Below are 25150 nucleotides of genomic sequence, written 5' to 3'. Positions count from 1 at the left end.
GCCACAACAGTACCACACAATAACATTGTCTATGCTATTCCCTCTATTCGCTGTTGAACGAGGCTCACAGATTTCTGGCAAGTTCATCAGCCTTTTGCTGCCTGCGGCCATGCTATGGCTAGTATCATTCGAGAAATCTTTGGTCCTGCTGCCAGAGTGACGATACACCTTGATGGGTCTCGCTGCGTTGAAAAAGCCCGCGCTTATGAAGACCGATATGCTAAGCGTGTAAAAGCTGACGAAAAGCTCGATACACTCATAACCAACATGGAAGCCAAGTCCAAAGAAGTGAAATGGGGATCTCGAAGCAATATGGCCGCCATTAAAAAGAATCTTCGATAGCTTTTCACATTCAGTGATGGCGACAAGGTGGCACTCTTAGCGCCATTTGGGCAATATGGCTTTACAGTCTGCCCTTGTCAGAGTGAGGCCGATGTATGTATTGCCAAGTCCTGTGGTAATAACGGTATCGCTGTATCTGGGGACTCTAATCTTCTCATCTATTGTAAAATTTAAAGAGTTCTTCGTCCAACGCCGCCATCACAAGTATGCGCTGTATGAGAAAGATGAGGTCCTGCATGCCCTCAAGTTTAGACACGATGCACAACTCCTGGTCTATGGCACTGTATCCGATAACGATTACACCCCAAATATCCCAACCTTTGGCCTTACCACAAACGCAGATATTATTTGAAACCTCATTGACCCCAATACTCAAGACGTGATGCTATTATGTTTCAAGAGGTCCGTAATCGTGGCACACAAGATTTTTCTGAAGACCAATTTAACAAATCATTCGATGCCTTCGCCGGTGGTGGAGGTGATGATGGCACCACCAAAAGAAAGTTCTCAGATGACGGAGAAGGAGTGGAGGGATCAAGGCCACCAAAAGAACCTATGTTGAGCTCAGGAGAAGGAGAGACATCAAGCGAGCAGCAACAATAGAACTTCTACTACAACAAACATTAATAGACCTCGAAGGGTCTTCGTTTTAAAAAAAGTTGTAAGTATATATGAGCTTGACAATATATTTTTTTTATTAATGTATTTTCTTTTTAGATGGAAAATCCTTTTAATGGGATGGGCTATATATTAGCCTTTCGTTGTCGTTTATTATTGCAGACTGTTTTCCTCCATGTCGCTACGAATTCATGATCATAAAGTAAAAATAAATAAAAATAAAATACATCTTATCTATCCAGTTACAATGCATTTATTTATATTTTAGTCGATAGTAGGGGTTCCAAAAATTAATTTAAGCGTCGATACCCAGCAAAAACGGTGATTGGAATTGAGTTCCAGAAAAGGTTGTCTACACCCGATATTGCTTCCTTTGCGGTGCTATGTCAATACACAGGACTTCCTTGCCAGAAACTTGACGTGGAACTAGTGGAACAACACCGGTTCTAATAAGAGACTTTTAATCATTTATTCTCAAAGCAGTTGTTTAAGAACATATCAATTTAGTAGATGTAATTTATCTCAAACATAATTCTTGCTTTCGGACACTGTTGGAAGATTACAATTTTACATGCACCGAAACGAAATGTAGCCCAAACAATATGTCTACACTCCTTACAACATGCCGCACCCCGCCTCCGATGGTCTCGCCGCGAACTAAACTTAACCCTGCAAGACGCAAGTGACATGGCTGTGCTCGGTACATTCAATTAAGTCGTATTCAAACTGTATTCAATAGACTTACCAGATTTCATACAAACTTAATCATTTTTTTTCATATTTTTGTATCTTTATATACACACAACAGCCAAGCCACCGATAGGCTCGTGACGCCAGTTAGCGTTAGTGCAATGCACATAAGCCACACAAGCTAGTGATGAGCCAAGTCAATTGACGCATCTTTGTTTAAAATTTAATTCTAAGAAAAATCAAATTGAAAAACACCAGTACAATGGACGCCAATAATAATTCCAACTCTGTGCCTCGAACTCACCTTGATTGGCTCGCAGACCAGAAGGAAAACTATGCAACTCTTTTCCCAGAGTTTGTAAACAAATTTAACCTTACTGAGAGTTCCTCGGCCGAAGCTGCATTCGACAATTTAATTCGGTCTAATAAGTTAAAGAAAGAGCTCCGGAATCGGCTCATCGATGAATTTAATACGTGGAAGAAGAAGAAAAGTGAGAGATTTTGGACCGTGAACGCCATTCGGATTTCCACTAGGAGAGCGGTGGGCAATACAGCGCAAAGAGTTGTTCGGAATGCTGAGGGTTTACTACAGAAACAATTGGACGCAGATAGAGCAATCATTGAGGCTCCTACCGAAACATTAGCGTCTCCATCACTTACAACTCCAGAAGATCAGCATATTGATGAAGTCCAAGAAGGCAAGTAATTTTTGGCGAGTGCATATTCATCATGATAGAAACTTTTTTACTGACAACCATTGATATTTAACTTCCACTTTCCTGTCGCTACTTTTTTTTTTTTTTTTTTTTTTTTTTTGGCCTGTTTCCTAAACTCGATCTAAAAGACTGTCATTTCTACTCGGGCGTTCTCCACGAGGAAAACGGCTTCTGAATGATAATGAATGTAAGTGTGCTATTGATTAAAAGATATACAAGGCTTGTAGTGCTTCCTATTTGCCAAGATACCCATCACCATCTCCATCATCCACAAGCTTAACTTGCAAAATTAAGAACTGGTTTTATGATTCTCAGATGCTCAATTTGCCTTTAGTAAATTGTACTATATACTGATTACGTTTTTACTCTATTTTTAGCTGCCGTCTTTCCACAGAGTAATCAGGAATCAAATAAGAAGTTACGATTTGACTTGGATGAATCAAGATTTATGGCTCCAGGTAATCCGTTTGAGGACGATAGCAGCAGTAGTGAAAGCTTTATACCAACGACTTTGGAAGACTCCACAGGAGAGTACTCAGTTATTATTGATCGTCCCCAACGGATTGTACGTCTTGTTGGACCAGGCCAAGAGTCATCATCTCTTACGCTTGATCACTGGTGTTTTGGCGATCAAGATGTTTCCCAGAAGTTGATGCAAAACCGAGCATCGTTAGTAAAATGTCATGAAGATTTGCAGGCGGTACATGAGATTTTGTAAGCCTTTATAACCTTATTTCTGTAGTTTTAACCATTCTTGATATAACTATTAACATTAATTGATTGGATATTTAGGCAATTAAATTTTATTTTCACGCAGGATGTAATACTCGACATCACCGAAGCAAAAGAACTCGCCCCAACCACCTGCTGCCAACCCATCCGCTCATCGTCCATAGCTCTCGCTATATCAGAGCTGGCTTTCACAGCAGCCAACGATGGATACCTCGCGACGGTGAGCGAATGGAGAAAGATCCGAGAATCGATAGAAGTAGAGAGTGAGCATGGAGAAAAATGGGAGGTACTTCAAAAGATGTTGGACCACATGTTTATTACAGCGACCTTGTGGAGTCCTCTTAAATACACAAGCAAGCGAAAAGGAAACGAGGATAGCTTCTACACCAACATTGTTCGCCCTTTTTTGACATGTGCCTTTGGTCAGCTTCCTGATGTCAAGTTGAGGGGTAACGGCGACCGCTTCACCTGCGGATATGAGCTAGATAAGGAGCTCTTATTCCCTGACTTCGCGGTCACAATGGAGTGCTACAGGAAGGCCCTCGGAGAACATTACCTTGCAATCGCCGAGGTTAAACCTCCAAGCGCTTCCCAGGATGAGCTTGATGACGACTTCATCAAACTACCAAACTTGATGAAATCAGCACTCGATCATCAAATCGCACAAGGCTATGGAGATGGCACAGTGGTTGGGCTGTTGGTACAAGGGTGGAAAGTCCTTGTATTCTACATGGCACTCGAGCACGAAGCTGTGTATGAGTTGAGGAACGTCGGTCAGTTTCACTTGATTGCAGACCACACCCAGATGGCACAAGTTCTTTCAATCTGTTCAGTATTTGTGAAGGCCAAGGTATTATTTCTTTCTGGTCTGTTCAGCGCGATTCTGGTCAGCTCTTTTTTTTTTTTTTTTTTTTTTTTTTTTCTCGAGAGTCAGTATGTTTTAAGCCTCGCTTGCCTTTTTTTTTTTTTTTTTTTTTTTTTTTTTTTTAAAAAAAAAAAAACTGTAGGAGTTGGTTGAAGAAACAAGAAAAACACTGCGCCGACGACCAACCTCAAATCCATCACCCAAAGGTCAGTTCTGTCGTCCCTCCTATCATATCGCCCCTATAATGATCCATCCCAATAATAGCGACGATACAAGCTAAAGCTGAGGTGACGTAAGGAGCATCTAATCAAGAGTAGGAAGATGGATTTAAATGAAATGGGTCTGTTAGGAATTAAGCATTATCTTTAAGGATGCTTTGTAGTCACAATTCATTTGATCTTCGGTTTTTTCATTTCTATACCCTTTATTTCTGGCGTTCTATTAACACTCTTATCCAATACTGAATAATACTTAGTTGTTTGATGGCCTTTAATTGTTTTTATTTTTCATAGTGTATTATATCCTTGTGCTTTATTTTGTACTTTTTTTTGGTTTTATTTTTATTTTGGCTTTGCAGAAGTAAAAAATAGTGCCTCAATTTAGAACAAAAAAGCATTATTAAATTTTCTGACGTGGTAAAAAGGCAGAATTTATCTGTCCTAATCTAATGTCACCCTGTTAGATCTCCTACTTCATCAGCGCTTTAAGAACACCTTGACCTTGTCGACATGGAAGTACTTTACTTAATTTAAAACCTTAAAAATATAGTAATTGATTTTTAGGTGAGCTAATAAAGTCGTTTATGGCGCCAGGGGCGGTTACTCTGGTATTCGCAAGAAGACCACACTAGGCAGATATCACACTCATGAACAGGAAGGATGTGGTATGTTTGTAGGATAAATCCACAAAGCAGATTGCTTCACAATCAGCAACAGACTATACCTGTTGTCTACATCAATCGTGCTTGTAGAATGGTTAGTTCAAATTAAAAGCCGAATTTGATAAACCCTTGTAGGAGGCGCAGAGGTGTCCTCTGACCGGTAGACCAGAATAACGCTATGATACCGTCGACTTCATGATATTCTCACTACTGAATCATAAAATACGCACAAGTACATCCATCTCATGGAGTGCACGCCAAGAGCGGACACCCGATATTCACTCAGTAGGCATCTATTCCCCCCATGATCTCAAGAGAATGTGAGGATAAGAGTATTATAGTATCCTTGCAGCCAGTACACCAAAACCCAGATCTTTTTTTTTTTTTTTTTTTTTTTTTTTCATGGTAAACTTGATTGATGAAATATACAGCTGGTCTACTAGTAGAATACAATGAGAATGGACTCTTCATTCTTCCTTCAGGACACCAACAAAGACTCTAGCTCTGTCGCATGCTGTACGGACCAAGATAAAAAAAGCGGATAAAAATTTTATTGTGAAATACAGGATCTAACATTAAACCTATAGTCCGATGAAGGGAAAAAAAAAAAAAAGACATAGAGCTATAGAAAGGACAGAAAATAGAAACAAAAAAAAAAAAAAAAAAAAAAAAAAAACAGAAGTAACACTACTTCTGGTCCTGAGACTTTCGTTTAGACAGGATCCGGAGTAGTTCTCAACAGAGTGTCGACGCCTACTGGTAGCTCTAAACGCTGGAACTGATAACATCATGTGCGTTCTAGAAGTTAAGCAAAAGCCCTATTTGGTGCAAAAAGAGGTCATGTCAGTGCAGACATCTAGTTTCTAAACGCAGACGAACAATAACACAAAACAAGGCATGCTCGTGGCTTGGGTATTGGGTATGCCAACGAATGATGGCTGGTTGATGGTATTGATGTCATTTCCTGGTCATGATGGTAAGATGATGCAATTCTTTGCTCGACCTTCTGCCTTGGCTGAACAAAGCGCCCATCTATTACAGAAGATAGTTCGCCGTCAGGTCTTCATCGGCAGCTCTCAGAAGAACCTGACTGAAGGAAGGAATCGAGCACAATTCATGCTTGATCGACTCTTCATTCTGATGAACTACCCCCGGTGCCATCATTGCACGAAAGACTTGTTATAAGCCTGTATACCAAGATGGTGCAGCTCCTTGCTCGACCTTCTGCCCTAGCTGAACAAAGCGCCCATCTATTGCAGAAGATAGTTCGTCACCAGGTCTCCATCGGCAGCTCTCAGGAGAGCCCGGTTAAATGAAGGGATCAAGCATAATCCATACTTGATCACCCATCCATTCTGATGAACTATCCCCGGCAGCATACATCGTGAGTCTCCAGAGCGACAATCAACAGGCGATGTGAAAACGAGATGTGGATAAGTCAAACTGAATGTGAAGACGCGGAAGCATAACCTTTATTTGAATTATTCAAAGCCACAGCGTCATGGCCATTTTTAGAAGCAATTCTAAAATGAAACAAATGAATTGGGTGGCAAATGAACCATATCCCTCAGCATCAGCGAGCAGTTACAGTTGGTCACTTTCACATTCCTCGATTACATTCGTGACAACAGGCTTCGCTGTTTTCAATCTATAGAGCCAATATTTCAGCCGTCTGCATGCCTAAAGAAGCGTCGAAGGAGAAGGGGGCTCAGGCAAGCGGCTCGAAGGGGTCACAACCTCGCTCTGTGAAGAAGAATGAGAGGTGGTCGGATGCATTCATGGGCATTACTGGGTCAGATTACTTCTCTTCACTCAAGGACCCTAGCTCTATTAACCACATAGAGTACTTCCGACACTGCAAACCCAACCACTATCAAAAAGCCCATTACCATAATTTATGGGGGCACGATATCTTATCTATCATCGAGCACAGCCCTATACAGCGCCTTTCGGAGCAGCACAAACGGCTGAAGCGCGAGTGGAGCGAGACAGGAGCAACAGAGAACTTTTGGGAGCAGGTCCTTACTGAAGAGCTAAGTCGGCGCGATGAATTGAATCACAAGAGACAACTAGTGGCTGTACGAGAGAATGCTGTAGACCAGCTCGAGGACACATATCAATTCTACAGCAAGCGAACTCGACTTTCAAATGGTATGTATCAAACTCATCTTTGGACAATGAATGGGATGAAGGGGAGTGAATATACTAACATACAGTGGACCCAGTCCGTAACCTTGGAAACGTAGGGGACGAGAACCAGGAGACGGCAGAGTCTGACATCTCTGGAAGTGAAGAAGGTGAGGTGGGCTTTTCATTTCAAAGTCTAGACCTTCCGCATAGTACGTCCTGAGAAAGCTTTGTATTTCTGTTCAGGTTATATTTCTATGCTCTTTATTAACGGCGAGACATGATTTATTTTATTTTTTTATTTTTTTTTTTTTAGATATCGGTGAGCTAGAGCTACCATCATCCGATCCGTTCGATTCGTCGCTTCACAGCGATTGCTTTTCTGATGGTACTTTGGAAGATTCACCACCAGTCGGAATCTGCCGCCTTGTGGGACCAGGAACTCGCACATCGGAACTCAGTGGAGACTCCTTGTACTACAAGGATGGCATGTGTGTTTCCACGATGCTCATGAGCTATAGGCGTCGCCAAGTTGAAGATGAATCGTTTCTGCAGGATTTTCAGATAAAGGAGATTCTATCCTTGAACTTTGTGTTTTTCGATCCGCTCATCCACAACCTCCAAGACGAGCAGCTGGCTCAATGGAGGCGAGCCCTTGGCGATAGCGACAAGGCATTTATAGTAGGCCTAGCAGAGGCATGCTGCCAGCAAGGACGCGAAGAGGCACTACGAACCCTGTATTCTCTGGGCGTCAAGCTTGATCTCATCACATCACCTCTCTTCCTAGCCGCCCAGAGCCTAATGTCGACATCGGTGCTGTGGGCCGATACTGTCCTTGTCCGAGACAATGAAGACTCTTTCATTGAACGCTTCCTCAAACCACTTATGAACGCATTCTTTGGACAGTTTACAGAGGCAAGATTATGTTGGTAAGTGCATCTTTGCATCTGTTGATCTACTGTTAGGGCTGATCTGAGATCCATATACATCTTTACTGACAAGAGACTGCATTTATAAATCACAAATAGGACCCGCAACACTCTAAAGACAGGACATATCGGCGAGGGTGAACTCCTCTATCCCGATGTCATGCTATCGACAACATCCACTCCTCAGCACACAGTCCTTGTCGGAGAGGTCAAGAAAATGGATGGATCCGATCATGAATATGACCGAGATCGTGTGAAGCTGTTCATCGAAATGAAGCGCTGTTTGGACGGCCTTCTTGACTGCGGAGTAGATGGACCTGTGGTTGGCATCCTCGCTCAGGGACACCGGGTGGAGGTCTGGAACATGACGCTGCCATATGAAGCACTGTATGTGCCGACCCTTTTGGGCTCGTTTGATCTTATCCTGTCCAGGTACTATTTTGGTGCCTTCTTTGCTCTGGCCCCTCCTCTTCTTGCGGCAAAGGCAGTCATTCAAGACACACTGACGCGGTTGAGACAAGGACAAAGAAGGAGCTCTTTGAAATCAGGATGGAGGCGTGGCACATATCACTATGAGCCTCTCATTCTTAAACAAGACGTGTCCATCGTTCAAGAGGTTCGTGAGTTGAAGAAGGAGAATAAGAACAGTTGTAAGTGAAGCCTTCGCTTGGATAAAGGGCATAAAGATGTACAGTACTATTACACGTGGAAAGTTGTAAAATAATATATAAGCCCTGTATAAACTGTATAAATATAATAAATATAATTAAACATACACTTGCAGGACATCTGTATTAAATGCGGAAAATATGGCAAGGATTGGTATATTGATTGTATTTACTGAGATCGAGACCTCCAATTGGCTGACAATGTCAGAAGCGATAGCTTTCCAAACAATAAGCTATAAAACAACATCCTGTGTGCAGATGGAAAAAGCGACTCTTACAATGAGATAGGCATCAGCTAACAAGAGAAGGAATAATGGCTTCAAATCAATCAAACCCTAGTTACCATATGGATATACGCTTTATCACGAGATCTTACCAACATTAACCAAATTCTTTTCGTTCGCCGCAACTTCACCATCAGAAAATTTTCCCTTGGAAGTCCGTTGTCCCGCAGCTGTAGTAAGAGTGGTAATAATAATAGTAATTGTAATTGCAATATTAATGATAATGCATATGCGGCATATACCAATGCATCCAATGATTTAAGCAATCACCATTAATCTCATCTTTCCCAGGCCATTCAATGATTTTGAGTCCAATGTCTAGCGTGGTCCTTTAGGATAGCTTGGTGACCATTTCTGATACAAGGATGCTCATGGCCAAAACACGTCTTATAGGACTACTCCCCCTACAATGTGGAGGAGTGAATGCTTAGGTGCCTGGTGTTGATGTAGGCACTACAAAGGCGGTATCTGTGGAGCAAATAGTTAGAAACAAACTCATGTCCTTCAGCAGTCATGACTGCGTGTTGAATGAGCCAGAGGATACTTATAATCAACATGAACGAGATTTAGTAGAATTGGGTGATGTGTTGCAAGACCTCTTTTGGAGGTCGAAAAGAAAAAAGAAAAAGAAACCATATTGTCATTTAATAATGCTGGTAAAGCTTTTATGCATCAGAAGAGTGAGACTGATTGAATTAATCATTATATATTACAAAAAGAAGTAAAGGTGTGGCGCTTTTTTTTTTTTCCCCTTCTTTCCTAATTAACAGTGAGTGGTGGTAGATGATACAGCAGCAGCAGTAGCAGCAGCAGCAGTAGCCTTGAGTTCATGCTCGAGCCATTCCCGCAACACCCGCTCCACCAACCGTTGAGTTGTTGGGCTGGCAGATCGAGGAGGTAGAGATGAATCTCGTCGCTCAATGAATCCTGATATGGCTCCTGGTGTTGATGGTGGTGAGGCCATGTGCATATGAACAGGACAGCTACTATGACCACTTGTTGGTGGCAACACATTCTCGAGAATCACTGACCCAGCACTGCTTACAGAAGAAGAAGATGCTGGTCTCTGAATGGCATGTGCTGTTTTTTTGTCTACGATAGGACTACTACAAAGACTACTACTGCTACTACTGCAACTACAACTGCTGATGCTAGAGCTTCTCATTTGTGGACGCGAAGAAAAAGAAGAAAGTGGCGTAGATGTAGTTGAGGATGTAGATGTAGATGCAATAGTGGCATTGCTGCTCTGTCGATCGCGATAGGTCAACTTTCTATTTTCGTTCTCTGCCTGTAGCTTCTCTAATTCCCTCATCTCCTGTTCCCATAAATGCTGTCTCAATGATTCATCCATCTCTTCACCACCCAACTGTGCCAATAGCTTGAGGATTTCCGGACGTTTATATGTATCCTGCTCCTGTGCGAGTTGACTGTTCTTGAGCAATGGCCCCAAAACTCGAAGGTAAGCATGCCGGATTGGCTCCTGTTCCTCAGGTAGGTCCCAAAGCTCTCGAATGATTACATCCACAAGTACGTGTAGATCATTGGTATAAAAGAAGTGCCGAAGTTGTATTTTCGGCGATGTGAAGAGGAGATAGAGAAGCTTGAGAATTAACATTTGAAGAGATGGATCATCTATGCAGCAAAAGTTATAGAGAAAGAAGAAAGAAAATTGTTAATCAACCATGTCCAAAACCTTGAGTTTCATATGAATATCCAGTTTTTTTTTTTTTTTTCTTTTTTTTACCTGCTCGGTTTAACATAAAGATTAGGTTTTCGCCAAATGTACAGCTTGCACCAGGTCGGTCTGCCAGGACAACAAGTAGAGTGTTGGAAGGTGTATAATTGTAAGCAGCCTTGCAAGCTGTTTGGTTCAACATGAATTGCTCATTACATGTTAATAGTAGCTTGATAATGCTATAGTTTACTCCTTCATCCTCATCCGTCCTCGTCCGCTCCACGAGATCCAGCAAGTAATGAAGGAAATCTTCATCCAAAATCGCTATATAGTAGCATTCCATACAGGCATAATATTTAGTATATATATATATAAAAGGTACATAAAAGCACATGTAGAGGTTCATTTGTAGAGTCCTTCTTACCTAACTCTTGGGGTTTCAAAGATTGAACCCGACAGATCTCATACATTAAAGTGATAGCAAGAGGTTGTAGGCGCATGCCTAAATGAAAAAAAAAAAAAAAAAAAAAAAAAAAAAAAAAGATAAAATTATATGAAAAGATCAGCCACTGATAAACCCCCACGTTGCCTCCGTTTCCTGGTACTGAAGAAGATGAAAAAAATAGCCATTGTCTATTCTGTATTATTTTTTTTTTCTTACCACCCATCCGCAAAATTTGATACTTGAGTTTTGCAAAGAACTCGCTGGTTAGCATCCAATTATAGGCCTTGGGTGTTACCATGCCCGCATAGTAAAGAAAATGATATGTAACCCATAAATCCTCTTCGGCTTGGTTCTAAAGAGGATGAACCGATTTCTTTTGCACAATTAGTAAACTAGCATTAATGGGTATAATACGCCTGTGTGTCCGCTTTTTTTTTTTTTTCTAAAAATGATATCATATCATTCATTCATGCATGACTCGCACAGCCCTCGCGCAATCCTTAGTCTTCTTAAATGAATAAAGACATTCGTTTCCTTTTTTTTTTCTGTCATACCCTAACAACCTGTTACATCATTTGTAGCCCTATCTCTATAATCAATTTCTGATCAAAACTGTACCTGGACTGCACGATCACTAATGGTGGAAGTGATGCTGAGAGTATTGTTTTGGAACAGATCTGAATCAAAAAGACGATAACAACACTGTGCTAAATCTTGTCCTGATTGATCTAGAAACTGGTCTTTTTAAAGAGAAAAAAAAAAAAAAATTCGTCAGTCTGGAGCAATGAGAATTTGTCGGAAAAAAAAATGTCATCAAAAGACTTTGAGACCACGATAGATACGTCTTAAAAAAAAAAAAAAAAAAAAAAAATGGAACCCAATCATATCAGAAAAAAAAAAAAAAAAAAATGCTCCGCTCCTTCTCCACACACGTGTTTTTCATTATTTTTTTTTTTTATTTTTTTATTTCTGGATAATGAACTGTACGTTTCCATGCTGCGGTTTGTCGTGTGAAAATTCAGTGGACATCACACTTTGCATTATTTACTCGAGGAAAGAATGAGACGGCGCATACAGATCCATCTATTCTTTTATCCATTTAAACCTACTCGAGAGTATTGAAGTATATTGATAAAAGTAATAAAAACACATGCAGAAGCTCACTTATGACAGTTAGCCCTTCAAATGGGCTTCCCCATATGTGCATCGATAAGGCTGGGCTTTCTAAAGCCGCTTTTAGTGGTTACTCCAAAAGTCTATAGCTGCTTTCAGCGCTTGAAAATAAGTTTTGGCAATCATAGTTGATGCATCAAGTATTTAAGAAGAATAGGTGGTTGAATGTTGAAAAGCCCACAAGAAGTCACCCAAAGCTTCTAAACGTATTTGCTTCGAATGACGGGCGCTTGAGATTTTAGGCAACTGTATTAGAATATAAGGAATGCGGTTTTCTTGAAAATAAATCCCATGACCCTGAGGGTCCTTGTTATCAAAAAAAAAAAAAAAAAAAAAAGAATGCGGTTTTCTTGTATGGAAACCCCTGGCCCGTGAGAAACATATACATGTACATGTATTATTCCTCCATCAGAATCCAATGGAGTGAACTAACATATAAAATGTCTGAAGGGGCATTAAAATGCATCTGAGATTCAATTGGACAACGTATACCAGATCCATGCATTCTTTAAATCCATCATTTGTTCAACCCTCCGTTATGTTCTTAGATTGTCTCCAAAACCAAAAAAAAAAAAAAAAAAAAAAAAAAAAAAAACGCACTTTTGGATCCGAATGATACACATTAAGGTCCTATGGCAGGTGCGTGTAGACCTCGAAATTTGCCAACCCCCACAGCAGCTCCTACTGCTCTCTCTCTGCAGAGGCATGTTCAAAGTCGTATAGAGATTCAGGTCTATACGAAATAGACGCTCCTATTGATCCAGAGTGCTCGGTTGATGCGATGTTTATCTCCAATAATATTGCATCCATTTGAACTTATCACTCTTTTTAGTGACAGACATTTCCCAGTAACAAGAGATTTGTTTAGAAAAGCCGTAGAATAAAGAATTAAATTGTTGAATAACAATGGTCACGCAAATCAAAAAATCGAAGACTAGGGGGTAGACGATGCAATATTATTGGAGTATAGACACTTCGCCAGGTGAAGCCTCTTCTGACCAATAGAGATGTCTATCCCGTATGGACGTTTTGTTCTTTTCGATTTTGAAAGAGACTACGGAGCACGTATAAATAGCACTTCTAGAAAACTACTCGGTTGTTCCAATTAAAATAGCTGTCAAACTTTTAAGAGAAAAGGTTTATTGTATGATGAAAAAGTCAACCAAAAGTTCCCAAAGCTCCAGGATATGTTTTATTATCAATGATGAATTTGATAAGCGCATGGTATAGGGCAATGACATAAGAAACGATGGCTTTTTATTGTCTGTAAGCCCTTAAAGAACTGTAAAATCAGATAATAGTGCTCCTGCATGGACACATTAATGACTTCTGTCTTGGCAAACTTCTGGATTTATACTTGGGAGAAGGCCGAAGCTGACATAAAAAAATGACGACATCAGCATTTACTGATAGATTTCCTCTGTTTTGTAGTGTGAAAATTCTGATGGCGTCGAGTAGTATGAAAATATGGTTCTACTTGCTTCGTGGTTGGTGGCGAACCCCGTGTTGATCTGTAGCTCCAAGAAATTTTATGAAGTTGGCTGTTTCAGATGGTCGATGTTGAACGGCTACCAAGTCAAAGAAAAAAAAAGAACCGCAGAAACTTAGGACTCTTTTTTTTTTTTTTTTTTTTTTTCTTTTTGGATATAAAAATATGGGCCTCGGTTAATGGTAATAGGGAATGGAAGGTAGGATGTTAGATCTAAATCCACTTCCCAGATTACTCAAGAATGCTGTGTTATTTTTCAACGAAAGTTGAAGTTGAGGAATAGAAATAAGCTTTTATTTTGCAAACTATCTGAACCTCTGCATATTTTACTCGTCTGAAATATGTATCCACCATCTGAGGCTTATGCTTAACTTGAATCTCACCAGCACTGGAACTCGCTTATACTATTTGTATCCTGAGAAGTTTGTTTTGAACACACATCAATGGATTTTCTCATGAATGCTCATTCCAGATGAAGAGGGTTCTTCTGGAGGAACTCTTCAAATGTGGTTAGCTTATCATGGATGTGATTGGTAGACCAAGCGACACGCTCCTTCGCCTCTGGACCAAAGTAGCCGTGTTCCTCCAGGAAAAGCATAACGCCAGCGGTAACTCTGCTATAAGTGCTTGGTATGGTATGATCAAACTCATCCACAGACACTTGCTTGTACCTAACTGTCTTGCCTGTCGCTTTACTGATCATCTCTGCTATTTCCTCATGCGTACAAAAGTCTGCTCCTGCACACAAGGTTTTACCCTCAAACTTGTCCGGTTCTGCGAGAATAGCGCCCACAAACTTGCCTGTGTCAGCAACAGGATCAAAACAATGAATCCCACTGTCGGGAGAGACAACACTGAATATGGTAAAGGTCCCGTCATCTTGGCGTTTAGGAACAAAAAACGTTTGATAAAAGTCTTGATAAAACATGCTTGGTGCGAAAATGGCGCTCTTGATGGGGAGAGACCGAATGTACCCCTCAATGTCGGCTTTGACGTTAAAAGCATCCACATGAGCATGTTTGCCATCGCTGACTTCGCGTGCATGTGATAAAGTACTATAGATGATATACTGGACTCCTGCGGCGACGGCCGCATCCGCTAAATTCTTGCCTTGAAGCATTTCTTTAGGATAGACACTCTCATCATAGCTGGTGGCAATATTCGCAAAGACAGTATGGGCACCACTGAGAGCAGCGTCGATCGACTTTTTGTCAAATAGATCCGCTTTGACAACCTCGACTCCTCGTTCCTGCAAGGCTTGCGCGGCTGGTTTGGAAGGGTCGCGTGTAACTGCTCGAACCTTGTATTGCTTGGATAGTTCTGGATGGTTGAGGACATAGTTGATCACAGATCCTCCTTGTCGACCAGTAGCTGTAAAGACGACGAGGATTTTAGGCGATGGGTTCATTTTTTTTGGAGAGACGATAGGGTAAAGGCTGTTCTTCTTTTCTTGAGAGGGATGATGTAAGCTGAAGGAGGAGGAGGAAAGTGATGAGCATAGGCATCTGTTTAAATACTTTTTACTGCATTTTAAAGTCTTTATATTTCCACCTCATCACTGATGGCTAACTAATATGGTATACCGCCGACGTGTCAAAACATATCATATTTACCACTACTGATATTTCATTCATGTTCCCTCGTAACAGCGGTATAGCAATTGTGCAATAAACACAAGCAAGCTTGAACCACATTCAAGGATGGCTATCAAGTTCAATGATCATATGATTGGTCGCATGCAAGGTGACCAAGGGAGGATCCAACCCCGAGATGGAGCTGCTGTGTACAAATAATGTAATAATGCGGTGAATGTTATTTGTCACAGAAAATAGTCTTAAGCCTATAAAAAGGCCTTTAATGGTAATAAAAACACTTGCCTTCACTACCTAATACATTATTACTGCTGTTTGTCTTGCATTATCTGTAGATATCTGTAGTAACCTTTCTTTATAATGCAAAGATCTTAACAAACCTGTTCCCTTTACTTTTTTTTGTATTATTATCACAGGAATGTTAAGGCCTGCTGGACCGAAGTTGAAGAAGATGTTGTATAAAGTATATAAAAAAAAAAGAATATGTCATGAAGCGAGGCGTAAGGAGAGGAACTTCAAGAGAAAGTTCGTTGATCTCGCTATTCCTTTAACCAACTTTTAAAATACGACGTAGGCAATTTTTTTATAAAAAAAAAAAAATAAATAAATAAAATAAAATAAAATAAAGAAAAAAAGGATACATAAAGTTTACGGTCGTGATTGAATTAAAATAGAAAGTCATTGGAAGGGCACTCTACCTCAGTGTCATTTTCTCTACCTTTCTATTGTTCTAGTCTATCTACCTCCCACTACAGTATCTCAGCGAAGTTTGCACATAATATATTGTTATTGTAAAATGACGATTGAAATGAATCTGGGCTGGTTTCTATATCCTCCACCAGTTACATACAAGCATGTTACTTGTTCTTTTACATTGGACACCAATTTAATATTGTTTAAGAAAGATACGAAAGTCAAGTTTAGGAGGTGAAATCCTTTCTTCCTTTTTGGTGACAACATCGCACAACTGCAACTCTGCATAAATTAAATCTTTCTTACTGCCTTGGTCATCCATTGCATGTGTGGACACAGACTTTTATTTTAGTGTTGATCAAAACGCATTTCTCTGAAGAAAAAAAAAGGAAAAGGGATCCTCCTTCTTAAATTGCCTCGAGAGTGAAACGCGTTATTGGCTCACAGACTCGCTAAAGATGAAGAAGGTCCTCTGGAGACACACTTCAAACGTGATGAATATTTTTGGTTGACCATTCAATAAGCTCCTTCCCTTCTGGACCAAAGTAACCGAATTCCTCCATGAAGAGCATCTTGTAGCCGAAGATTTGGTTATAAGAAGTGCCAATACGCTGTCGAACGTATCCACCGACAGCTGCTTATACTTGACGGCCTTGCCTATTGCTTTACCGATCATCTCTGCCATCTCCTCAAATGTATGGAGCTCTGCTACTGCACACTGCGCCCACAAACTTGCCCGTGTCGCCTACATCGAAAAACGGAAACACGCTCTGAGGAGAGACTACGTCGAATATCGCAAAAGTTCCATCGTCTTGGGGGTGAGGACTCAAATAAAACATGTAGAAGTCTTGATAAAACATGCTTGGTGCGAAAAAGGCACTCTTGATGGAGAGAGAGCGAATGTATTTCTCGATGTCGGCCTTGACGTTGAAGAGGTCCAAATCTTGATATTTACCATTGCAGACATTACCTGCGTGGCATAAAGTGGTGAATATGATATACTGGACACCTGCGTCGAGGGCTGCGCCTGCTAGATGCTTGCCTTGAGTGATTTCTTTAGCATAGAGACTGTCGTCAAAACTCGTGAAAGTGGGCCCAAAAACAGTGTGTGCATCTCTGAGAGCATCCTTGAGTAATTCTTTGTCATACAGGTCTCCTTTGACGGCCTCAACTCCTCGCCCCTGCAAGGCTTGGGCAGCAGGCTTTGAGAGATTGCATGTCACAGCTCGAAGCTTGAATTGTTTGGATAGCTCTAGATATTAAGGACATAATTGATAGCAAACCCTCCTTGCTCGCCAGTGGCTCCGAAGACTGTGAGGATTTTAGGCGAAAATTTCATTTTTTAGAAAGACAATGAGACTATAAAGGATTATCCTTATTCTTGAGAAAGGTATTGCAACTTGTAGGCGTGTTAGAATCGGTATAGAAAGTGACATGCGTTGTGTCTCTTTAAATCTACTAAGGTTGTTGAGCATAAAGACAATGCATCCTTTTTTTTTTTTGCAACAGGCCTGTCGAGGAGTAAGGGAAAAGTTGAATATGCTGCTCAAGAATGGAGAAAAAAGTAAGTAATCAAGTCTTTTACACCGTTTCACTCCATAACCTTTGGTTATTTTCCCTTCCTCGTTAGGAGAAACTGGAGAGGGTTGAGCTCGTTCTTTTGTCATTCACGAACGATAAAGTTTATATGACAAGCAACCGATCATATCTTATGTTGCTATCAAAAATGTCTAGGTATTTTGGCAACCTTCGACTAGTTAAAAGGTCCTTCATCAGCGTACTGCCTTAGTCATGCCTTGCACTGCGGTTTGTCGAGTATCCATAAATGCAAGAGAGGTAAAGCCTGGTGATTGATTTTGTATTCATCTTCAAAGTGCATACGTCTAGAAATTTAACCGACCATACTTGTGAATATCCATTGGACATTGGGCACAAGTTGTACTATGCTATTATAAAAGATATCTTGGACCCAACGAGACAACGCTCAAAGTTAACGCTTGGAAGAAGTATCAGGACTGAACAGAACACTCGATCACGTCCTTTCCTATCTGCCTCTGGATGGTTAGAGCCCTCGCCAAAAAGTCGTCGACTGATATATTTCTAAATTATTCAATTTGAATTAAAATCTGAAAAACAGAAGTTTACGTCAAGGTTTCTTTTTCTGTCTAAAAACGAGGGTATTTTATTCAAGTTAAAAATGTGAGAAATATATTAGTCGACGACTTTTTGGCGAGGACTCTACATTAATAATCGTAGGTGAGTGCTGTTGTTAATAGTAGCAAGAAATGACGAGTCTAAATCTGCTCCAGTCCAGTACAATAACGAGAGCCGTTGTGTGAAGAGGTATGGGGCGCAGTGAGACGTGGCAATGCGTTAATTTTCATTCGGAAAAGTTTATTCTCATTAGAAATCCACAACACTGAAAACGTACATTCATGGATTAGTCAGAAATCTACATGTTATAAACATGTAATGAAGTTGGCTTTGTAATTGAACCCGCTCTCAAATAAACATTGACGTACGTCTGGCAGAGCCTACCATGAAGATAAATTCAGAGAGTCTATAAAAGTAGATGTAATGACGGCATAGCATTCCCTTCTTCTCAACATTGAAAAACATCTTTTTTCTTCCTCTTCTTCCTCTTCTTCCTCTTGTTCCTCTTCTTTTCCTTTAAACTGCTTCTATTACTAGCAATGTCCAAGATTCTTGTCGTTTTTGGCGCTACTGGTCAACAAGGAGGATCTGTTGTCAACTATGTCCTCAACGATCCAGAGCTATCTAAGCAATTCAAGATTCGAGCAGTTACACGCGACCCTTCTAAACCAGCTGCTCAAACCTTGCAGCAACAAGGAGTCGATATCGTTAAAGGGGATGTGGACGATAAAGAATCGATTAAGTATGCTCTCCAAGACGCACATACAGTCTTTGGAGTTACCACAACATCTTATGATGAGCACCTTTATTCGAGAGAATTCGCTCAAGGGAAAGCATTAGCGGATGCTGCTGTCGCCGCAGGAGTTCAATACTTCATTTTCAGCTCTTTACCCCACGCAGGCAAACTCTCTAACGGCAAACATCCTGGAGTGGAGTCTTTCAACGTCAAAGCTGATATTGAAGAGTACATTCGCTCTTTACCCATCAAGAGCGCCTTTTTTGCACCAGGCTTGTTTATGCAAAATTACTCCAGGCACGCTGCTCCTCAACCTCAAGGGGATGAAACCTACGCACTTCTTAATATAATCTCTCCTCAGACTTTGCTTCCATTAATCGATACTCCTGGTGACACTGGCAAATATGTGGGTGCTATTCTTGCAGAACCAGACAAGTATGAGGGTACAGTCTTTAATGCTTCAACAGAGCTTCTCACTTTTGAGGAAATGGCAGAGGTGATCAGTAAATCAACAGGCAAGACAGTCAAGTATAAGCAAATTTCAGCGGAGGCCTATGCGAGCTCCATGCCAGCTGATCTTGGCAAATACCTGACTCGTATGCAGCTATACATCCAGGATTGCGGCTATTTTGGTCCACAAACAAGAGAGCTTGTAGAATGGTCTGTCAAGAATGCTCGTGGCAAGCTGACCACGTTTGAAGAGTACTTCCAAAAGAACCCCCTTCATCTGCAGTGATCTACAAATAATGTATATATAATAAATAAAGGCTATTAGTAATGCCTACCACATCATCGAATCAATCATGCACTTCTCTTTTTTTTTATAAGTCTGCTTGAGAAGTATTTCGCGTCGTGCCGCCTAATTCAGAAGTACAGAAAAAAGTTGTTTGACCAAGCCACAGCAATCCTCCATGTGAACCCAACACGACAGGCACCTAACTGCTGCATGACACTTTTTGCTCTTTCTCGTTTTCTTGCCTCATGGATGCACCTCGATCGCGCCCTGTCACACAGCGGAAAAGGAGTTATTCAACAACCGCATACTCATCACAGGAAGAAGAGACATTAGCAGCTCAGTCTAGTAACATCCATAATAACAGCAATAATGCACAGCACCCTGAACCAGCACCATTCCCGACCAGTCTCCTGGCAACAGCAGCGGGGACACAGGTCATGACATACGAATTTATCAATACCGGTAATATCATCCCTACGGCCTCCAAGCAACAGCAACCATCCATTCCACAGCCTGGGGAGTACGAAGGCATTCGGATGTCCAATGAACGGACCTCACTTGCAGTCTCATGTCTAAAATGGAGCCCTGACAGTACGCTTTATCTTTAACACTTTATTTTGTTTTTGTTTTTTCTGTTTTACTCTTTCGTTTTAATACAATGACTACTCACATTTCAAATTATTGGGGCTGATAGACACGATGTTGGCTGTAGAGGCCCGGGATGGACGGATATATCTTCATGACAGCAAAGGGAAGTTTCGGGAGGCACTTGTAAACGAACCTGTGATAGAGCTTTCACAATCGGCTTTCACTGGATGTGTCATCTCCTGGGCGCCTAAACCACAGCGGCTATACTTCGCAAAAGGGAATAAAGTCATGACATGGGATTCAGTATTACAGCGCGTTGCAGAAAGCTTCGAAGTAATATATTACGCTGTCTAAATAAGCTAAAACCTGTGAAGATGACCCCGATATGAAGATTGCGACTAACTGAAATGTACACATAATATTTAGCTATCATCCAGGATCAATGCTTTAGCGATCAACACAGAAGACATATTATTTGCAGTGGGTCAAACTACAGGCAGTATAGATGTCATCAATCGCGCAACAGGGAGCAGCGCACGACTAGAGACCCCAACATCATTGGTAATACTTTTTAGTCGATACTAAAAGCAGGCAAAAAGGAGCACACACACACACACAAAAAAAAAAAAAAAAATCATCTTACAAAAGGGCAATTTGTTCAAACTCGTTTTTACCAACAAGCTTCATATTGAATCCCTCTCTAGGTCGTGAATAAGCTAGAGTATTCTGTATTCAGCAAATCGATACTAGGCGGTGTCGGAAGTAATGACGGCAGTCTGCGGCTTTGGAATACGGGCGAGAGCGGATCAACAGCGATCTACCACAGCTTCGACCCGACACATAAGATGCCAATCACTGGCATGGCTTTCAGTCCGTTCAATCGCTATCTCATTTGCACAGTTGGTCAAGACAAACGTTATGCGCTATATGATGTTGAAAAGAAGAAAGTGATCAAGGCTACAATGACAGATTATGCTCTTACATCAGTCTCATTTAAGAATGATGGTGTCTCTCTCGCATTTGGAACGGATCAAGGAAAAGTGTTATTGTATGATCTGCGCTCAACTAATCGACCCATCAGCATCGTAGACACTATGGTTGATGCTCCAGTGACAGCGGTGCATTTCCAAGGCAAGCCATCATCATCCATGAAGAGACACCAAACTATTGCACTCAACCGACAAAACCCTACTACAGAGATTGTCAAGAGCAGCGTTGGGAAGAATACCAGTAAGACTGCCTTGGACATGTTTTTGGTTAAGCACACCACCTCAGACACGGCCGGACCGATGTCAGCACCAGCAGAGGAAAAGTTATCTTTTAAGCTTAAGCGACCTACTGTACCAGCACAACTATCCACTTCCAGTAGCGCACTACTAGGGAGAGTTGGAGCTTCTGGAACTGGGACAGCAACGGGGACGATAGTGTCGACATCATCAATCGCAAGGTCGCCGTCAAAATCAATAATACACTCCATTTCAGGTCCAACATTCTCAGCCTCATCAATAGGCATGGAATCTACTCCTACGACTCCAGTCAAAGAGCATCCAAACCAAGGGAGTAGTGGCAGCTATCCCAATTCTAGAACCGTTTCACCGTTTGCATTCCAGACCATGCAATCACAACCATCACCCACAGGTGAGAGCTCTGCATCTTCACCTTCTGTAAATAGTCCACCGGGATCACCTGGGTTTCTATCGTCCGCTACTGCTACCCCTGCTACTGGAGGCATATCTGTATCCTCCAGCCAGTCTCATCTAAAACATTATCATTATCAATATCCGTCTGTTGACTCGACATCTAAATCTCCATTACGGTCATCCCGAGCTAAAAGGCGGAAATCATTGGGGGCATTACTGGCCTCTGGAGGGACATCCTCACCCGGATCTCTATATGAATTGTCGGACGAGAAGATGGAGATATTGAGAGGTCAAATTGTAGATCGCGTAAGGAACGTATTGCTGGATCCTCCAACAACAGAAACCACTGGTGGTGGCAGCCAAAGTAATAGCAGCGACCGTTCGACTATGAAATCAGCGCAAGAAGAACTGAAAGCTTGGCAGAAATCAGTTCAAGACTTTAAAAGAACCTCGTCTACAATGATGACAGCGACAGCGTTGCCCGTAGAGGAGCCGGGACCGAAACTCAAGGCGCCTATAAAGGATTTGTGGATGCAAATTGGTTTCGAAAATAAAGGAGGAGATAGCCCAAATCTTCAAAGCCCTATGAATTTAGGGGCTTCATTGTTGGGATCTGTACCGCCTTCATCATCATCTATTCCGATGAATGGGACAGAAAAAGTCATGGAGGCTACAACAGCCACAACAACAACAAAGCAGACGTCTGGTTTATCTGCTTCTCCTTTTTCAATTGCGTTGAACTCGGGAGGGTCCTTCCCGTCTAAGCTATTGGAGGGGGTTATTGAGAATTGTTTAATGGAATTTCGAGCAGGGCTCCGGAATGATATTCAGAATATGCATCTTGAGCTGCTAAGACAGTTTCAGATTCAAAAGATACAGATTGAGGGATTGTTGAAACAGTACACAGATACCAGGGAACTCAAAGAGGAAAATGAGCGATTAATGGAAGAGAATCGACGATTACGGATGAACTTTTGAGGTCAGCAAAGTTGTTCCAGTAGTATATAACATTAGTGAATTGTACTCTAGTCTAATAATAAATACATAAATATACATTTATTTTTTATTTTTTTTATTTTTTATTTAAAAAAAAAAAAAAAAAAAAAAAAAAAAAAAGGAACAAAGGATATAAAAAAAAGAAGAAAAAGAAAAATGAGAAGGCAATATGTTTATTTAGAGCATCTTCAAAAGAGTTTTACCAACGCGAAGGGTGCTGACGGCCAAGGTGGCAACCTTGACGACCTCGAGGAGGACATAGATGCCATGGACCCTCTTAGTCTCAACAGGGCGTCCTTCGATATAACGAGCACCCACGTCACGAAGAACTGGTAGGAATCCGAAGCTTTCAAAGACAAAGACGATGAGACTAGGAGCGAATCGGAAAACCCATTGGTGAGCACTCAACTGACGAAGTCCTGTAAAGAAACTGCTGGAGCGAATAGTACCGGAGCCTGAAGTGGTAGTAGTTGTGAAAGCAGAGCCAGAGCTGTTGATAAGTCCACGTTGTGTGATCAAATACCATCCCAAGAGATCAAATGCTGCCAAGGCGACCTCGACCTTGTTGAAAGCTGAAAAGACATGACGGCCTACGTCGATCAGAGTTCGACGAGCGGGCGTTGGAGCAAGGAATTTAACAGGGGCTTCGAAGAATGAAATAGCCTATGTTTGGAAACAGTAAAGATGTATTAATGAAAATCTTGAGTTGATCGATAATCAGGACCCCTTTTGTTACGCGTTAATGTATCCGTTGTAGTATCGTATGCTTACCATGTTTGCTCCAAGCCAGCAGCATTGTAATGCGCCTACAGACAGCAAGAGTCCGCCGTGTGATAATCTGGCGCCATAGGGGTGTGCAGCTGCTGCCAGTCCTACCGAGACAGCCGCAATAACGCCTGTGGACTTTGTGGAGAGCACAAAAAGCGAAGCAGGGGAATGATGGAAACGCGAATTCATCGGTTGGTTCTTCATGGAGAAAAAAGATGAAAGAGATGAATGTAGGAATTGGATGAAGGGATGAAGGGAAAAAAAAAAAAAAAAAAAAAAAAAAAAAAAAAAAAAAAAAAAGAAAAAAGGGTACAGTACGTTTTTTTATTCCGCGAGTAAAAAAAGAAAGCCGTGCTTGGTTATTTCTGGCGATTTGTGTCGCATCGGAATGTGTTTGTGTACAAACATCATTCATGGATTATGTTCACACTACGCATCCATGAACACAGCAGGATGTCAGGAACACAAGCTGGGAAAAAAAAATACATTCTCATATCATATTGAAGCAAAGACTAGGAATTTATACCAGTTTTTTTTATTTAAAGGATATTTATTTAACAGTCGAATATTACTATCTCTTCTACTCTTGATGACTTACCTTGAAACAAAAAGTTTCTATTTGAAGCGGTATCCGATCATGGCCTAAGGAAATGTCTTGTCAAGCCTATTGTTGTATCCAAAATACAGACACGAAAACAAAATTTCTGGTTAAATATGCTGTCATGAAAATGTAGATCTTCCGCTGTTGGATGGATCAATAGAATGTAGGGGAGGGGGATAATTGCAGGTCTCAGGATAGAAGAGTCACAACTTTACAGGTGGGGTCTCCACCCGTTTCAGATTGTTGAGCTTGACATGCTTTTAAAATCATCTTTGTAATTTTTTTATAAAAAAAAAAAAAGTAGGCAACTATCATCCTCCCCCCCCATTTCAATAGATCAATAAACAATGATATTAAGGGGAACGAGAGAATGGATTGCTTACTTACCATCTGTTATTTACAAAGCTTCGAGCGCGTACCGAGCCTTCAAGCAAAAAATAATAATAATATATATATAAAGAACCTGGAGAAATAAAAAAAAAACCATAAACAATGATTTAGTTGACTGATTATCATTTCTCCCCAGTGCTATAATGATATGACAAGAAATATGGTGTGGAATAGGATGATATTTCAGAGGCATGACATCTCGACATAATTGATGTGTTTGTACGAACACGTTCCGACCGCCCGTCATGCATTCCAATCATTAATAAATTCCTTTCCCTTGATCTCAAGGGCCAAACAAAAGAAAAAGAAAATAGAGAATAAAATAAAAGATAATTCTAAAAGTACATACATTTTTTGTTTTCAGCATTCATTTCCATTGCGATCCATCCTTTCTTGTTGTCTCTTTCTTCCTGGCTTTTCAATCCATGATTTAAGAAAAATCCTAATACAATAAACACGAAACTGTTAACGAGTCAGTTCATTAATTTGATGGTAAATGATCAAACTTCGAGCTATACAAAAATGTTTGCTTTCGAAGAACAGAAGAGAGAAAAGAAAAGTGACTCAGACAAGGCTGAAACTGTTATTTGTTCAACACAATGGTAATTTAGAAATGACTTTTA

At 40.9% G+C, this 25150-nt stretch overlaps 9 protein-coding genes across 9 annotated transcripts; 5 read left to right on the top strand and 4 right to left on the bottom strand.

The window, feature by feature from the left end:
• Positions 1-114: 114 nt before the first annotated feature.
• BCR41DRAFT_392383 (hypothetical protein) lies at positions 115-945 on the top strand (the record flags this gene model as incomplete). Its single annotated transcript, XM_022028448.1, has 3 exons — positions 115-288; positions 410-625; positions 745-945. 3 exons carry the CDS (start codon positions 115-117, stop codon positions 943-945), a joined length of 591 nt encoding a protein of 196 aa, XP_021885629.1.
• Positions 946-2706: 1761 nt separating this feature from the next.
• Positions 2707-4598, top strand: BCR41DRAFT_124617 (hypothetical protein). The gene is made up of 3 exons (XM_022019467.1): positions 2707-3066; positions 3159-3948; positions 4106-4598. The coding sequence occupies exons 1-3, from the start codon at positions 3050-3052 to the stop codon at positions 4241-4243; spliced, it is 945 nt and encodes a 314-aa protein (XP_021885628.1). The 5' UTR covers positions 2707-3049; the 3' UTR covers positions 4244-4598.
• Positions 4599-6396: 1798 nt separating this feature from the next.
• Positions 6397-8636, top strand: BCR41DRAFT_383594 (hypothetical protein). Its single transcript, XM_022027483.1, has 4 exons — positions 6397-6994; positions 7069-7182; positions 7287-7899; positions 7999-8636. Exons 1-4 carry the CDS (start codon positions 6520-6522, stop codon positions 8555-8557), a joined length of 1761 nt encoding a protein of 586 aa, XP_021885627.1. The 5' UTR covers positions 6397-6519; the 3' UTR covers positions 8558-8636.
• An 867-nt stretch (positions 8637-9503) lies between these two features.
• Positions 9504-11709, bottom strand: BCR41DRAFT_346247 (hypothetical protein; the record flags this gene model as incomplete). The annotated part of the gene is made up of 5 exons (XM_022022847.1): positions 9504-10483; positions 10596-10850; positions 10951-11028; positions 11188-11323; positions 11590-11709. Coding segments are annotated over 5 exons (1458 nt in total), but the record flags the coding sequence as incomplete, so codon positions are not given.
• A 2214-nt stretch (positions 11710-13923) lies between these two features.
• On the bottom strand, positions 13924-15129 carry BCR41DRAFT_346246 (hypothetical protein). The gene has a single exon (XM_022022846.1). The coding sequence runs from the start codon at positions 15039-15041 to the stop codon at positions 14097-14099; it is 945 nt and encodes a 314-aa protein (XP_021885625.1). The 5' UTR covers positions 15042-15129; the 3' UTR covers positions 13924-14096.
• A 1478-nt stretch (positions 15130-16607) lies between these two features.
• Positions 16608-18459, bottom strand: BCR41DRAFT_392378 (NmrA-like domain-containing protein; the record flags this gene model as incomplete). The annotated part of the gene is made up of 2 exons (XM_022028447.1): positions 16608-17170; positions 18441-18459. 2 exons carry the CDS (start codon positions 18457-18459, stop codon positions 16608-16610), a joined length of 582 nt encoding a protein of 193 aa, XP_021885624.1.
• Positions 18460-18537: 78 nt separating this feature from the next.
• On the top strand, positions 18538-19544 carry BCR41DRAFT_379853 (hypothetical protein; the record flags this gene model as incomplete). Its single annotated transcript, XM_022027234.1, has 1 exon — positions 18538-19544. The coding sequence occupies exon 1, from the start codon at positions 18612-18614 to the stop codon at positions 19542-19544; it is 933 nt and encodes a 310-aa protein (XP_021885623.1). The 5' UTR covers positions 18538-18611.
• Positions 19545-19772: 228 nt separating this feature from the next.
• On the top strand, positions 19773-22816 carry BCR41DRAFT_124572 (hypothetical protein). The gene is made up of 3 exons (XM_022019466.1): positions 19773-20465; positions 20559-20693; positions 20837-22816. Exons 1-3 carry the CDS (start codon positions 20244-20246, stop codon positions 22748-22750), a joined length of 2271 nt encoding a protein of 756 aa, XP_021885622.1. The 5' UTR covers positions 19773-20243; the 3' UTR covers positions 22751-22816.
• Positions 22817-22888: 72 nt separating this feature from the next.
• Positions 22889-23784, bottom strand: BCR41DRAFT_346242 (hypothetical protein). The gene is made up of 2 exons (XM_022022845.1): positions 23540-23784; positions 22889-23431 (listed from the first exon to the last, which is right to left on the bottom strand). The coding sequence occupies exons 1-2, from the start codon at positions 23738-23740 to the stop codon at positions 22946-22948; spliced, it is 687 nt and encodes a 228-aa protein (XP_021885621.1). The 5' UTR covers positions 23741-23784; the 3' UTR covers positions 22889-22945.
• Positions 23785-25150: the final 1366 nt, after the last annotated feature.

The sequence above is a fragment of the Lobosporangium transversale genome, assembly GCF_002105155.1.
Source record: "Lobosporangium transversale strain NRRL 3116 chromosome Unknown BCR41scaffold_3, whole genome shotgun sequence".
Lineage (NCBI taxonomy): Eukaryota > Fungi > Mortierellomycota > Mortierellomycetes > Mortierellales > Mortierellaceae > Lobosporangium > Lobosporangium transversale.
Note: the sequence above shows the minus strand (reverse complement) of the source record. Positions and strands in the feature narration are given on the sequence as shown.

Bases quoted from the DNA above. Each gene is read 5' to 3' on its own strand.
- BCR41DRAFT_124572 (XM_022019466.1), top strand. From the start codon at position 20,244: ATGTTGGCTGTAGAGGCCCGGGATGGACGGATATATCTTCATGACAGC. The intron at 20,466-20,558 runs GTAATATATTAC...CATAATATTTAG, and splicing joins GCGTTGCAGAAAGCTTCGAA to CTATCATCCAGGATCAATGC. The intron at 20,694-20,836 runs GTAATACTTTTT...ATCCCTCTCTAG, and splicing joins TAGAGACCCCAACATCATTG to GTCGTGAATAAGCTAGAGTA.
- BCR41DRAFT_346246 (XM_022022846.1), bottom strand. From the start codon at position 15,041: ATGAACCCATCGCCTAAAATCCTCGTCGTCTTTACAGCTACTGGTCGA.
- BCR41DRAFT_346242 (XM_022022845.1), bottom strand. From the start codon at position 23,740: ATGAAGAACCAACCGATGAATTCGCGTTTCCATCATTCCCCTGCTTCG. The intron at 23,432-23,539 runs GTAAGCATACGA...TTCCAAACATAG, and splicing joins GCTGGCTTGGAGCAAACATG to GCTATTTCATTCTTCGAAGC.
- BCR41DRAFT_124617 (XM_022019467.1), top strand. The intron at 3,949-4,105 runs GTATTATTTCTT...AAAAAACTGTAG, and splicing joins CAGTATTTGTGAAGGCCAAG to GAGTTGGTTGAAGAAACAAG.
- BCR41DRAFT_383594 (XM_022027483.1), top strand. From the start codon at position 6,520: ATGCCTAAAGAAGCGTCGAAGGAGAAGGGGGCTCAGGCAAGCGGCTCG. The intron at 7,183-7,286 runs GTACGTCCTGAG...TTTTTTTTTTAG, and splicing joins AAGTCTAGACCTTCCGCATA to ATATCGGTGAGCTAGAGCTA. The intron at 7,900-7,998 runs GTAAGTGCATCT...AATCACAAATAG, and splicing joins ACAGAGGCAAGATTATGTTG to GACCCGCAACACTCTAAAGA.